Source organism: Lepidochelys olivacea, assembly GCF_965140295.1.
Source record: "Lepidochelys olivacea isolate rLepOli2 genome assembly, chromosome: 3".
Taxonomy (NCBI): domain Eukaryota; kingdom Metazoa; phylum Chordata; order Testudines; family Cheloniidae; genus Lepidochelys; species Lepidochelys olivacea.
Genome location: NC_140413.1, coordinates 47,301,734 through 47,317,490, shown reverse-complemented (window position 1 = coordinate 47,317,490; position 15,757 = coordinate 47,301,734). Strand labels below are relative to the sequence as shown.

General features: G+C 41.6%; 1 protein-coding gene across 4 annotated transcripts in view; it reads left to right on the top strand.

The window, feature by feature from the left end:
• HMGCLL1 (3-hydroxy-3-methylglutaryl-CoA lyase like 1) overlaps positions 1 to 15,757 on the top strand; it is a 107,101-nt gene that overhangs the window by 53,008 nt on the left and 38,336 nt on the right. For all 4 annotated transcript variants that reach the window (XM_084622821.1, XM_084622822.1, XM_084622820.1 and 1 more), the window contains one exon: positions 11,022 to 11,085. In XM_084622821.1, the coding sequence (XP_084478947.1) occupies positions 11,022 to 11,085 (64 nt within the window). The remainder of the gene's footprint in view (positions 1 to 11,021; positions 11,086 to 15,757) is intronic.

The window sequence follows — 15,757 nt, the reverse complement described above, 5'->3', positions numbered from 1 at the left end:
GCCGGTGTAAGGGCCTTCTCTTTCTGTGACAGTCTGACACCCTGTTCTTAGGCTAAGGCCTTTGGCTAAGCCGCAGAGGCAGCCATAAGCTGGGAAGTGAACGGAGAGATCCTCACATTCCAAACTAGTCACACTGAAATAAGGTGCTATTGGGCTGTTAGGAATACACTCCTGTCCTGATAATGCCTGTTGCCTCCAGAGAAAGGGAAGTGCCTAGAAGATGTAAAAGGAAACTTAGTTTGATAGCATCCTGTCTGGCAAGAATTCACTTATCAATAGCTGGGATGTGAAATCCTCATTTCTTTGTTGTTCTATCACTATAGTCCCCATTTCCCTATTGTTTGTCTATATAATTGCTGTCTGGTTCTGTTATTGTTTGTCTGCTATATAATTAATTTTGCTGGGTGTAAACTAATTAAGGTGGTGGGATATAATTGGTTAAATAATCATGTTACAATATGTTAGGATTGGTTAGTTAAATTTCAGTAAAATGATTGGTTAAGGTATAGCTAAGCAGAACTCAAGTTTTACTGTATAGTCTGCAGTCAATCAGGAAGTGTGTGGGGGGAGTGTGGGGGGGAATTGGAATCATGTTTTGCTAAGGGGGGGGAATGGGAACAGGGACACAGGTAAGGCTCTGTGGTGTCAGAGCTGGGAAGGGGGACACTAAGGAAGGAAACTGGAACCATGCTTGCTGGAAGTGCACCCCAATAAACATCAAATTGTTTGCACTTTTGGACTTCAGGTATTATTGCTCTCTGTTCATGTGAGAAGGACCAGGGAAGTAAGTGGGTGAAGGAATAAGCCCCCTAACAGCAACGGGGGCACACTGCTGACTCATATCCAGCTTCTCATCCACTGTAATCCCCTGGTCCTTTTCTGCAGAACTGCTGCTTAGCCAGTCGGTCCCCAGCCTGTAGCGGTGCATGGGATTCTTCCATCCTAAGTGCAGGACTCTGTTGAACCTCATCAGATTTTTTTTAGTCCAATCCTCCAATTTGTCTAGGTCACTCTGGACCCTATCCCTACCCTCCAGCATATCTTCATCTCGCCCCAGCTTCGTGTCATCTGCGAACTTGCTAAGGGTGCAATTTATCCCATCATCCAGATCATTAATATAGATGTTGAACAAAACTGGCCCCAAGACTGACCCCTGGGGCACTCTGCTTGATACCAGCTGCCAACTAAACATCAAGCCATCGATCACTACCCGTTGAGCCTGACAATCTAGCCAGCTTTCTATCCACCGTATAGTCCATTCATCCAATCCATACTTTTTTAACTTGCAGGCAAGAATACTGTGGGAGACTGTATCAAAAGCTTTGCTAAAGTCAAGATATATCAGGTCCACTGCTTTCCTCATACCACAGAGCCAGTTATCTCATCATAGAAAGCAATCAGGTTGGTCAGCATGACTTGCCCTTGGTGAATCCATGTTGACTGTTCCTGATCACCTTCCTCTCCTCCAAGTGCTTCAAAATGGTTTACTTGAGGACCTGCTCCATGATTTTTCCAGGGACTGAGGTGAGGCTGACTGGTCTGTAGTTTCCCGGGTTCTCCTTCTTCCCTTTTTTAAAGATGTGCATTATATTTGCCTTTTTCCAGTCATCTGGGACCTCTGCCGATCACCACGAGTTTTCAAAGGTAATGGCCAATGGCTCCGCAATCATATCAGCCAATTCCCTCAGCACCCTTGGATGCATTTGATCTGGATCCATGAACTTGTGCTTGTCCAGCTTTTCTAAATAGTCCTTAACCTGTTCTTTTGCCACTGAGGGCTGCTCACCTCCTCCCCATAATGTGATGATGCAGTGCAGCAGTGTGGGAGCTGTCCTTGTCTGTGAAGACAGAGGCAAAACAAGCATTGAGTACTTCAGCTTTTTCCACATCATCTGTCACTAGGTTGCCTCCCCCATTTATTAAGGGTCCCACACTTTCCCTGACCTTTTTCTTGTTGCTAATATACCTGTAGAAGCCCTTCTTCTTACCCTTCACATCCCTTGCTAGCTGCAACTCTAGTTGTGTTTTGGCCTTCCTAATTATACCCCTGCATGCTTGAGCAACATTTTTATACTCACCCCTAGTCATCTGACCAAGTTTCCACTTCTTGTAAGCTTCCTTTTTGTGTTTAAGCTCACTGAGGATTTCACTGTTAAGCCAAGCTGGTCACCTGCCATATTTGCTATTCTTTCTGCACATTGGGATGGTTTGTTCCTGCACCCTTAATAAGGCTTCTTTAAAATACAGCCAGGTTTCTTGGATTCCTTTCCCCCTCATATTAACCTCCAGGGGATTCTGCCCATCAGTTTCCTAATGGCATCAAAGTCTGCTTTTCTGAGGTCCAGGGTCCGTAGTTTGCTATTCTCCTTTCTTCCTTTTGTGAGGATCCTGGACTCGACCATCTCATGGTCACTGCTACCCAGGTTGCCACCCATTTCCACTTCCCTGACCAGTTCTTCCCTGTTTGTAAGCAGCACGTGCGGCACAATTTCCCTGGTGCTGCACAATTTTGGGAACCTTCTGCGGATCATTGGGACTGTATGAGTGCAGTCCTAGCACTCAATATCGATAAATGAGGTTAGAAAGGGCTTTTCAGTCCCCCACTTCAGTTCCCTCTGCTAAATTCCAGAATCCTGTGAGAGATTGGAGCTCTGAGGAATATGAGAATGTGTGAGTGAGTAGCATCAGCACACAAAGGCAAAACTTGAGAACCACCACAATTACTGGAAGCTTCTTCGAGTTATCTATTATGGGAGTCTAGCTAGCTGTAAAAACTTCAAAAAGGTGGGCTGAATATTTCTAACTACACAAGGATTAAAGAATTTCCTCCCAGTGTAGACCATCAGATCTAGATGCCGGATGAATAGACACAGTCTTGGTAAATGTGTGCAAAACTCCAAGTAGAATCGCTGCATATATTTGTAATGGACACACTATGGAAGCAGGCTATCCATAGCAGAGTGAGATGTAAGACCATCTCATCATATCACCCTAGTTGAAGGATGACCCATCTAAATGCCTAATCTAATCCATTTCAACAGGCTTAGAGTGGAAATGGCATTTCCCTTACACTGGTTCCCAATGTTACAAAAAGTTTATATTAGGAGGCTTCCTAAATCGTGTTGTCCCATTAAAATAGAATGTAACTTCCCCTTAACATCACGTATATGAAGCCTAGTTTTTCTCAGGTGAAAATCAGCTTTTGGAAGGATAGCCAGGAGATGAATGCTCTGATTTAAGTGAAACTCAGGCACTATTTTGTCAAAAAAAAATTCTATGCAAACACAAAGACACTTTGTCCCTGTGGAATACAGTGAAAGACGACGGATCAGTCATCAAAGTCTCACTCAGTGTGTTCACATATGCAATTGTGATTTTTTTTTTAAAGAAAGCTCTCTTTAATGGCAGGTGAAATAAAGTGCACTTTCCCAACATGACAGTATGTGCATCCGTTAACTTTATCAGTACTGAGCTAAGATCCCAAGCAGAGACGAAGTCTCTGACCTGTGGAAAATCAGTAAGGAATTACATGATGGTGGGATGGCTAAAGACTTTATAATTTTCAGTTGGGATTTGGTGTTCTGAGAGAGCAAACATAGGTACTTTGATCGATGACAGAGAGAGAGGCTGAGAGCTTCAGATATCATTTATGGTCTAAATTCAGTACTCTTTGGGCAGGGCCTAGTGACAAATCGTTCTTCTTCATGCCATTGCTTCCACAGAGCCCTAGTGCAGGAGTTGCATGTCAAGTTAACTGGCAATTTGGAAACTCATAGAAATCCCTGGAACTCAGTATTTCATAGGCAGAAGGAGGGCTATTTACAGTTTGAATGCACTTCCCCTTTGGTCCAAAACAGTACAGATCTATTGACATTCTGGGCACATTGCAAAGCCCATCCTTTCCCCCAAGTTTTTGTGGGCTGTGCATGTGGAGGGAAATTTGAGTGTTTGTATCTGAGAGAATAGCAAATACTTGAGGTATTTTCAATTGGTATCTGTTGTTTGGCTGATTTATCTTTATCTGGCAAGCAGTAGTGCTGGTTCAGTTTTGTTTTGACTTGCAATTTTAATGATGAGGGATAAGTACTTTGTAATTTATTTTATATTGCAATAAATAGAATGTAATGGAATAGCTTTTGTGGATAGGCCTGTTAAGACAGATAAATCCAGAATAAAGATTATGCTGAAATGATTTTGTTTTTGTGACCTCAGTACACTGAAAATCAACATCCTGAACTCAGGCCAAACCCTGCAGCCTTTACTTCACAAACTCCTAAGAGTCCACAGGATTTAGCCTCTAATTTTGCGAGCTACATATTTTACTTGAATTACCTAGGTAGTAAAAACAGATTTGTGTATTAATGTGCATAAATTGTATTTATATGTTTTTTCAATACAGAGATTTTCTCTTCTAAAGCACTATTGTTGTTTAATGTGTTATTTATTTGCAGGAAATGGATAATTTGATACCTTGCCCTAATTTCTTATTTGTGCAGATGAAAAATACTTCCAAAAATAATTTTAAAGGGTTCAAATTTTATTTTCTATTTTTACTGGCCATCTAGAATTTACGTCGTGAGTGTAAATCATTGGCAATTTGTGAATTTGATGAAAAATGTATTCGAACAGTTTAAGCTTCAGCATGTCTTACTGTTGCTGCAGCTGCACCAACATTTACTCGATCATCATCCAGAAAATTTATGCTGTCAGCTGTCACACTGAAAGTCGGTAACGCAGTATACAGTCTTCTAATGTTTACTGAAATAGTTCAAATGTTTATGAAAAATAGAAAGCTTGCATATGGTCTATAAAGTTATGCCATTTATTGGTGTCATAAAGGTTTTTTTTTTTGTATGTGCACAAAACTTTACAATAACATCTGGGACACGTTCTGTGAGGACACTGTGCCAAATCTGTGGTCAGTTAATGGCTCCTGTGCATATTTTGCATGTGAAATGGCGCTAAAACTTCTGCCTTTACAATTTCACTCTTTAATGTGTAATTCAGATAACATTGAAAATCTCACTATATTTTCCCAGTGATTAAAATGAAACAAAACAGATAGGGTTAATGGAAAACCATGGCACATAATTGCAAGTATTCACTTGTGTTTTATTAGTAAATCTAAATGTAGCATAAGAAGAAAATGTTAAGTAAATTCTGGTTAGGCTAGATTCCTTTCACATTAATATATTCCAAAACTTCAAAAGACACACATAAATTGTAAATGCTCAAATGCATATGTAAGTTCTTTAGGACTGTCTCTCTGGGTCAGAGGTTGATATGGAGCAAATATAACAGTAAAAATGAGAGAAGTATGCATTTCTACTCTAACTTCATCAACAACAACAACAACAACCAGCACCATTGGACAGCCATATTATAAATGTATGCCCCCATCCTGAAAATGCTTCTGCATGTGAGTAGTCTCTGTGGGCATTGTGGAGACCCATATGTGTAAAGTTACTCATTTATGCAAGTGTCTTCAGTATCAGGGCCATAGAACTGGAAAATACAAAGAAATACTCACCGTAATAAAAAACTGCTCTAATTCTAAAATATTTCCTTGTAAGAGCTTCCATTCTTTAAATTAAAGCATGCAGTTCTAAATTACTATATATTATTCCTTCAAAAATGTTTTCTTTTTGAATCCTGAAATTTTAAATGTGACCAGTATTATGGATTTCTCAGTAGCACAAAAGAACATTGGAATGTCTAACATGATTTAGTTTACCTCTAGGTTTGAGCATAATTTGGCCACCAGTTGACTTATTCAAAGTTTGAGATATATAAATACAGTGTACTCTGTTTATTTTGTTACTTATTTTATGCCATGGTATATGTGTGCTATAACAATAAGCCTTTTGTCAATCATTGTTTAGTACATGTAACTACTCCAACTAAGGCTATTTTCCCATTTATGTTAAAGAAAAAGTTCCAGTGTACTAAAAAGAACTGTTAAATATATGGAAAAAAAGGTATTGTTTTTCCTTCCATGATAACACACACAATAGGATGCAAAATAATGGGGATGGAGGGGGGATTGCAGAATCACTATTTATTTTAGGTGTTCTGATTCTGTTATAGGTTGTTGTGGTGTTTGAACTTATTTGAAATAAAATATTTGGAAAACTTGCTTATTATCTCCACAATATTTAGTTATTTATAGCAGGAGGTTTTTTTTTTTCACTTCAGTAAATATTTTCACAATACGGAGTGTTAGAAATTAATAGACAGCTATTCATTTAAAAAAAAATTGAAAAGTTGCAATTACCAAGATACTCTAATTTGTATTGATACAACAACATCACACTAAACCTTCCTCTGTTTCAAGCACAATTTTCTTGTTAATCCACCTCAGTAATGACAGGTTTCAGAGTAGCAACCGTGTTACTCTGTATCTGCAAAAAGAAAAGGAGTACTTGTGGCACCTTAGAGACTAACAAATTTATTAGAGCAAAGCTGATGAAGTGAGCTCTAACTCACGAAAGCTTATGCTCTAATAAATTTGTTAGTCTCTAAGGTGCCACAAGTACTCCTTTTCTTTTCACCTCAGTAATGTCTCTTTCCCTTCTATTATTGTTCAACTCAGCTTCTCTGATTTCAGCAATTTTGTTTAAGCCAAATCTGGCTTTAAAGTGCTGCATTTTCTTCACATATAAAAGTGCTTATTATACTATGAACTAAACACCAACAACCTAACCCGGTGAAAATCAGTACTTTTCAAAGCAGTATTTTTTTTTTATTAATACAGCTAGAAACTTTGGTCTCGTGATTATTTTTCTTGCATGCTAAGATCCCTGAGGGCTGGTCTACACAACATTTTGTAATGCTTTGTGTAACCCTTTACTGTGGATGCAGTTATATATTTACTGTAGCATATTTATATTAAGTAAATTTAACATAATCAGCTGTACTGATATAAACACTCTATATTGGTATAACTGTATCCACACTTGAAATTGCACCAAAATGACAAGCCCTTAATAGTAATTGGAAGAACACATTTTAGCACTTGAGTGGTAAATTGATCTGTATTCTTGCTCTATATTACGTTACTACCCACAGTCCCAAGGAGAAGTTTTGGCAGCCATGGATCAGTGGGAAATGGGAGTACCCCAAACCTGTCCCCTTTGCCATGACCAAATGCCAGCACTGGGGAGGGTTAAGAAGAAGGTTCAGCCATGATGGTGGCCTATATCAAACCAAATGAATCCACATGGAGCCCTTTGAACTCTGTGAAATGCAGGATGCTTTATGCCACCAGAAAGGTAAAAAAATAGCCTTAATGGGACAGAGACTCTGGCCCAGGAGTGGGCAAACTTTTTGGTCCAAGGGCCACATTGGGGAATAGAAATTGTATGGCGGGCCATGAAGGGTCACAAAATTGGGGCCTGGGTGTGGGCTCTGGGGTGGGGCTGGGGATGAGGAATTTGGAGTGTATGAGGGTGCTCTGGGCTGGAACCGAGGGGTTTGGAGGGCGGGAGGAGCATCAGGGCTGGGGTAGGGGTGCAGAAGAGGTGCAAGTTCCGGCTGGGGGTGTGGGCTCTGGGGTGGGGCTGGGGATAGAGGTTTGGGATGCAGGAGGGTGCTCCGGGCTGGGATTGAGGGGTTTGGAGAGCGGGAGGGGGATCAGGGCTGGGGCAGGGGGTTGGGGCATGGGGAGAGGCTCACGGGGTGCAGGCTGCGAGCAGCACTTACTTCAAGCAGCTCCCGGAAGCAATGGCATGTCCCTTCAGGGAGGTGGGATACCTCAGTGATTTGAGCATTGGTCTGCTAAACCCAGGGTTGTGAGCTCAATCCTTGAGGGGGCCATTTAGGGATCTGGGGCAAAAACTGGGGATTGGTCCTGCTTTGAGCAGGAGGTTGGACTAGATGATCTCCTGAGGTCCCTTCCAACCATGATATTCTATAATTCTCCAGCTCCTACGCAGCCAGGAGGCTCTGCAAGCAGCCCCATCTGCAGGCACCGCTCCTGCAGCTCCTATTGGAGCGCATAGGAGCTGGAGCAGGGCCATGCTGAGGCTGCCAGGAGCTGCGTGGTGCGGCCCTGACCCAGTGCCCTGGCAGAACCAGTGTTAAGCTGTGTGGTGCGGCCCCACCCCGGCTGGAGCACTGGAGCAGGGCCAAGCCATGTGGTGCGCCAGAGCGGGGGCCAGCTTCAAACAGCTCAGAGGCTGGATCCGGCCCGAGGGCTGTAGTTTGCCCACCCCTGATCTAGCCCATCTTTTGAATAAGAGGTATCCCTGATGCAAGTTAAAGTTATTCCTGTTCTTTTCATGATGACTGTGTGTTCGTACCAAATTACACTTTTCACAGCATGTGTCTACTTATAATTTGTTTCTTTATGGTAACCAGATAGAGATTGAGCCTAAACTAACTAAAATCCTTAAAAAGCGTTGTTTTTAAAAGAGATATTTATTCTGTCTTGTACAGTACCTAGCACAATGGGGTCCTGGTGCATGACAGCTCTTAGGTGCTACTGCAATATAATAATAGTAGTTTTGAATAGTCTGTTTAATGCCATTTGTAAATTAGCACTATATAAATGTAATTTTGTTACTTTTTTAATAATAAAAACTAAAATGTGAATATAACAATCTTGTTCTGATTGATACATTTTGGTCTTGGCTTGGAGAATCCTTTCTGGGGGAATCTACTGTCACACCCTCCCGCACATCCCTTCTTGGAGTAAAGACTGGCTGTTTCTGACAAATGGCTTCCTCCAAGAGGACCTAATATATCCACTTACTAGGAATTCAACTACTGATGGGCATATACATTTTAGCATGATTATGCAATAAAAATAAATACATCTGCAGCAAACATGGTATACTATATGCAGCCTTGCACTATAATACGAAACGGGAAACAGCAGCAAATGAATCTGCAACTGGCTTCTCTAGAGGCTGCACACTTCCACAAGTGATAGCAGGTGTGGATCTGGCTCTGGAGCGCTCTCTGAAACAAGCTGACAAAGAGCTGATAGCATTGTAGAGTTTAGTTTCTTCTTGGATTTATTTTGCTTTTAATGCACTTTGGTTGTGATAAATTTGCTCAGTTATTCTGTGTGTAGCTAATGTCCGGAACGTGAAAGTCTTTTGCAAGGCCTGTGTAGTGATAGAACTCAGCTCCTGTTCCCAGTGTGCTTTGGTTGCAGGGTCCACATAGTGTGCACACCATTTGTGGATCATTTGCCATTTGGTTTTGGTTGTTGGGGAAAGTTGAACAATCTTCCTTCTCCCTGCTGACCCATTATGACAATTCAACATTTCCCTCCAAAATATTATACAAGAAATTTGTTGGAGAGGGATGGGTTGAATATAACTATGATAGGGCCAAAAGAGACCCACCTGCAGTGAAACTCTGAGCAGGAGAAAAGGGCTTCGGGAAACTCAAAAAGGTGAACCTTGCAGAGTTTCTCTTTTTCGTTCTTGTACTGAAGACTGAGAGGGGTTCTAGTCTCATGGGAGATCTCCCTAATCTTGCAGAACCTGGGATTCTAAGGGGAAATAAAGTTACAGCTGCATGATTCCTGAAGCATATGGATCCCCTTACATTTCTGCCTGCCCTTCTCCTCACCTCTGGCTGCATGACTTTGGGTACGTTCTGCTGTTTCTTTGATTATACACCAAGGACTCTGCCTTGCAAACTGCTGGCACTCTGGCCCTGATTCAATGAAGATCGTAAGCACATGCTTAAAGATAGCTGTGTGCTCCAGTGGATCATGGCCAGAGTGCTGAGTACCCTGCAGGATTAAGTCCTAGGGCTGTGATCAAAACGGCTCCCATTGACTTCAGTGGGCTTTGGATCAGGCCTTTCCCTGAGGTGAGGGGAAGATCCTCAGAAGAATGTTAATGCCAGTAAGAACCCTGCAGATTTCCATTTTCCCACAGTTCTATGCTGTAGATACTCCTTTGACAACATCATCCATGTGGAACAGACTCTGTTGAACTTTCAGAAATCACACTTTTATTACACCACTTACCGGGTGGATTTCTGCTTGGAAGTCCATTGACATTTGAGGGGAATGTCTGAGTAGAGAAAGTGCTGCCTAGGTTTACTTTTCACCTTCTACCTTGCCATGCCCTCCCATACCCCCATGCCCATCTGCATTATGTAAGCCTAGCAGGGCAGCGCTTCTGCTAGCTTGTGTGAAGGGGCAGGAGTACGTCATTGTCCTTTAAACACATTTTTGCCCACTTTTACTTTTGTTTTCCCCACTCTGCTTCAGGGGTCGTTCATATCACATCCCAATCAGATGTGGTTCTTCTTGCTCTGATGTACTGTTATGTACATGCATATGTAAAATATGTTTCATTATGTGTTCTGTATATTATGTAAAAATTACCATTCTTATATTGATTATCGATTATAATCCCATTAGATGATATTGCGTGCCTACTGATGTTCTGTTCACTTGGTAACAAATTCTATGGTAGAGGTCAGAAAACAGTTTGTTCCAAACCCCTATTTTCACTAATTTACAACTTCATAATCTTATGGAGAAAAAAATCCTTTGGGTTTTTGAAATTTTCCATGCTTGGTGCAGCTGAAAGACTCGGGGGGGGGGGGGGGAGGGTGAGTGGGTATGTAAACTTTAAGAAAGTTCTGTTCAGCTGTTTTTGAGTTTTGTGACTGACCAAAAAAAAAAAAAAGATATTTTCTTACTGTTTAAAAAAATGGCTACATTTTTTTTCATACAGGTAAGTATAAAACAAAAAAGTCTGATTTTGGAAACTTAAAAGTTAAGTTTCCAGCAACAGCATTATCTTGGCCATGTTTCCTGTTTTTTATATTTGATGATATGCATTGAGCATGAAGAGAAGTATATCAAGCTACACGCTTAGAGTTAAAAGAAAAATAGTAGCTCTCTATTTGCAACCTTTATTTTGCATGTCCTGACCTAATTGTGCAACCCTATGCTTTCATTAACATTTTGTTGCATTTAATAAGTAGATGTGTATAATACATATGTGTACAAAGTGTACACTTACCTATGTCTGTCCTTTTGAATGTAGGTATGTATCCTGTGCATTGGGATGCCCGTATGAAGGAAACATCATACCAGCTAAAGTGGCAGAAGTAAGAATCCATCTGTCTTTCATATGTTTTAACCATGCTCAAATTATTTTCTCTGTTTAATCCTAGAAGGGTCAATAATGAATCAAAATCCATGTAAAAGGAACACAAAAACCAAACAAACTCTAGACTTCGGTGAATAATTTTGATCAGCACTATCCACTTAGATGTACAGCAAATAATGTGCTTTGGTGATAATCCGTCACAAAGCAACAAATGAGGAGTTATTTCCTTCAAACAGAAGGGCAAGGAAATACTTTAGAAAATAGACTCAAACGCACAGGAGAATAGACCTATTACATGAGATTATTTCTGGCATGATCCCCTGTAAGCAGCAGCTGCTGTTAAATTCACTCTGTGCCGACACCAGTTTGCTGCTCCACTACAGTCAAACTTGCCATTGAATCGTGGTCCTCTTGGCATACAGCACCCAAGTGCGGGCATCTGCAGCAGCTCCACTAGTTGAGAGAATGGACCAGGGACCCACTCACAAAATACTTTCTTACTACAAAGCTGTTGGGCATAAGTGAATAAGGAAGGGGAGACTGTTGAACATGGTTAAAAGAGGCTGCCTTGCCCAGTATGGAGAGAGACAAGGGGCAAAGCCAACAGGAAAGTAAGGCCTGGTCTATACTACACAGGTCGACATAAGCTGCCTTGCGTTGACTTAGCTGTGGAAGTGTCTTCACTGAAATTTGTCTCCAGCTGGCTAAGTACCTCTCTATGCCGATTTAGTAACACCACTCCACGAGCAGTGTAGAGTCATAGTCGATGTAATTAGGTCAACACTGTGTCAGTGTGGACACTGCGTTGCTTACGTTGACTTGCTGGCTGCCAGGAGCCATCCCACAATGTTCCACACTGACAATACAATTGATAAAGGTGCTCCTGGTGAGGACATGTACTGCTGACATGGAGCCAAGCGTACAGACACACACAAGCGATTTAATAACTGTGGTGGCTGTATTCTGACATAAGTTACGTTGATGTAATTTTGTCGTGTAGACATGGCCTAAGAAACAGCTGGATAGGCCTCCTGGGAGTCAGAGAGAGAGAGGGAGAACTGTGGAGATAAGAGGGGAAAGAGAAATCAAGAGGCACAATAAAACAACGGGTAACAGCTGTAAAGATTGTCATTGTGGGGAAAGACACGTCACACTCTTGGCTTTTGGCAGTATTCCCTTTTTTTTTGCCCTATTGCTTTTTGTATTCAGCGTGGGGAGCTTGCAAGGCATGTCCTCTATCTCCACATTTTCTCTGAGTATTGGTGCCCGTTTGGAGCTTGTGATAATGCTCCCACAGTAGCCACACACACATGCTCTCTGGAAAATTTGCTAGATTGGAAGGTATTCAGTATTTCTGAATTGACTGGTTTTAATATGAAGTGAAAACTAAGTGGCACAGGTTTAGATATAGTGATGATGACAGAGTCAGCTGTGCTGTAATGAATTGCTTGTTGCAGACATTTCCCCAACAGGCTTCTTTCAGTGTGTTGCTTATTTTAAGGACTACTTACCTTCCTTGCACAAAACTAGTCCCTTACAGTAGGAGTGCTCTTTAATGGCCCAATCCTGTAAACCTGTACTCATATAAGTATTCTGAATTGTACCTTAGAATCATAGAATATCAGGGTTGGAAGGGACCTCAGGAGGTCAACTAGTCCAACCCCCTGCTCAAAGCAGGCCCAATCCCCAATTTTTGCCCCAGATCCCTAAATGGCCCCCTCAGGGTTTGAACTCACAACCTTGGGTTTAGCAGGCCAATGCTCAAACCACTGAGCTATCCCTCCCCCCAAATCCCATTCAATGTCGTCTTCAATAGCCATACACCAATGAGCACATTGTGCGTGATCAAAATAAAGTAGCGTCTTAAAGTAACTAATTTAGGCTCTGATCCAGCACATATGTCACTAGAAGCAGTGAGCAGCCTGGGTGGGTGGCACATAGGCACATCTGTTTATGTAATTTGCTGGGTCAGAGCTGTCACAGTTACGGGGCTAAATGCTCAGCTTATACCTCCTGATTTCTTTGAGCACACCCCCCCCCTCAGGCCTCAGTTTCTCAGGATGGAGTCCCGTTATTCTCCCATTCTCAGAACGGACCCTGGATTAGTCTTTTGTGTCTCAACATGATTTACCTCAGTGGATCTGACTTTATGTTCTGACCCTGCAATTCTGTTCCCTCTAGGAGCAATAACAGTGGTACCAAGCCCTTTTAAAGCAAAGTATTATTGATCAGAACAAAAACATTTCAGAGAACATCAGATCTTAACATAATAAAACAGGCAAAATGCATGTCTAGCTTACCAGATTTCTAACCATCTTCTAGTCATAGTCTGTTTCCTTAACTCACAAGCCATTTCTCTCTCCCTCTGGGTAAGGGCTACTCATGTGGGTAAGTATTTGCAGGATTGGGCCATCAATTCCTATTTCAGTCCACCTTTAGCACCAAGACACTATTTGGACTGGAATAACCTAGTAAAATAGTCTGGGTAGCATAGAAAAAGGTTTTACTTTGATAATGTTGATGAAGTTGCTCCTCTTGAATATAAAACCCCCCACATTGCTAACATACTGGCTTGGTAATTCCCGAATTCCTGGAATTTTGAAGAATGTAATTCATCAGCTTTGTCCCAGAATATTAGGATGCAAATAGTTATATGACAGTGTGAAAGTACTCGCCTACTCATCTTTCCAATCCATGAGGTTTATCTGTAGTTAAAAAGAAAAAAAAATTGTTGTTTTTTCAAAATTCAATTTAAGAATTTAACTTTTGATCAGAGCAAGGTAATAAAGTTAAAGTCCAGAAGGGACCACCATATCAACTAGTCTTACCCCCTGTATGTCACGGGCCACCAACACCATCTAGCACCCACACACTACACTCAACAACCAAAATTAGACCAAAACATTACAGGCCAAAGGAGCCTAACCTTTCATGTGCCCAAGGCAGAAAATAGGAGGGACTGAGGTGCACCAGTGCCTGAGATCCCTGCATGGCAGAGAATTAAGTGAGATTACCTAATTAACCCAGCAAGTGACATGCACCGCACACTGTAGAGGAAGGTGAAAAACATCCAGTCACTGCCAATCGGACCTAGAGGAAAATTCCTTCCCAGCTCTACATACAGTTAGACCGTGAGCATGTGAGCAAGGACCAAACAGCTGAGTATGTGAGAGAGAGCGAATGCTGGGTGTCACCTCAGAGCATTGGTCTGCCCCATCCAGTGTCCCATCTCTAGCTGTGTCCATCTTTGATGCTTCAGAGAAAGGAGACCCAAATAAATAAAAACTAGAATACAGTTTGTAGAAAAATCCCTTCCTGATTCCTCCAGGGGACCACCTGAAGCCCTGAAGAATGAGCTTTGGGAATATCAGACGTAAACCAGAAGGGACTGCCAGGGCTGCCGACCCCTGTCCCGCTCCCATCATCACAAGCAACCCCCTCATATAATCCCACTCCGAAATGTGCCCAGCTTTCTTAAAACTAATTAAGTTGTTTACCCCCACAACTCCTATTGGGAGGCTGTTCCAGAGCCTCACCTCTCTGATAGTTAGAAAGGTGTGTGAGGGCACTCAGTTGATGAGGAGAGGAACAGGAGCAGAGCAGAATTTTTTTCCTCTTCTACCTGACCCTTTTGGGCTCTCTCTTTGGGAGAAAGGGGGACTCAAAGACCCAGCAGTTGATGGACGGAAGGTGGTTTCCAGCAGCTTATAGGGGAAGCGAGGGATAGAGATGCCTCTGCTCTTCTTGTCATCCTGAAAGTGCACCTCCAGACAATATCTTCAGCAGATAGTTAAAAAGACGGTCCAGAAAAAAAAGATGCAATCTAATATTTTAAACTCATGTTGAAATTAAAAAACAAAAACAAAAACAGATTGAGGTTTATGAGCAGAAGTCCTCACAGAGTAACAGTACCATTCTTGAAGCTATGGTCTATTCAGGCACCTGCAGTGTGTTTGACTTGCAGCAAGACATGGGCCTTCCTTACACCAAGGTGCTTACAATGTAATGAATGTCCTTTTATTTTATTTTATTTTATTTTATTTTATATTAAGTGTGTGAGAAATGTATTTTGATTTGAACCTGGATCTTGGATCTGAAAGCAAGAATGGTTTTACTACATTTGCCATAGTCATAGCACTCATATCCGCCTTACAAGCTTTGAACAGAACAATTCAATCCACTTGAGTCCTTTTTCATCTGTTCTTTGAATTGAGCAAATAACAGCATTGCACCAGTACTTCCGGGACTGGTGGCAAAGCATTTTGTCAACCTCCTTTAACATATATATAGCAATCCGGCTGACGATGTCCTGGAATTGCTTTAACAGTACCATGCAATACAAATGAAACTACCTTGCAAAGCAGTGTATTTTTATTTCTGTAATAGTAGATTTGCGGACTGGGATTCTGTTGCTGCAGGGTGTCCTTTTCAGTATGTTTGAAGCACAGGTGGAAATGCTGCAAGAAATAAACCTGTTCAGCAACTGAAAATAAGTTTTTAGACCATTTCCTAACAAATTCAAAGAGACTGTGATGGTAGTTGGAAATGCCTCCTAATAAAAAGTATGGGCTCAATCCTGCAATCCCTTATTTGCACTAAATTACTCATATGAGTAGTTCTAGTGAAGTTTATGGTACTGCTCTCATGAATAAGAACTATTCATGAGAGTA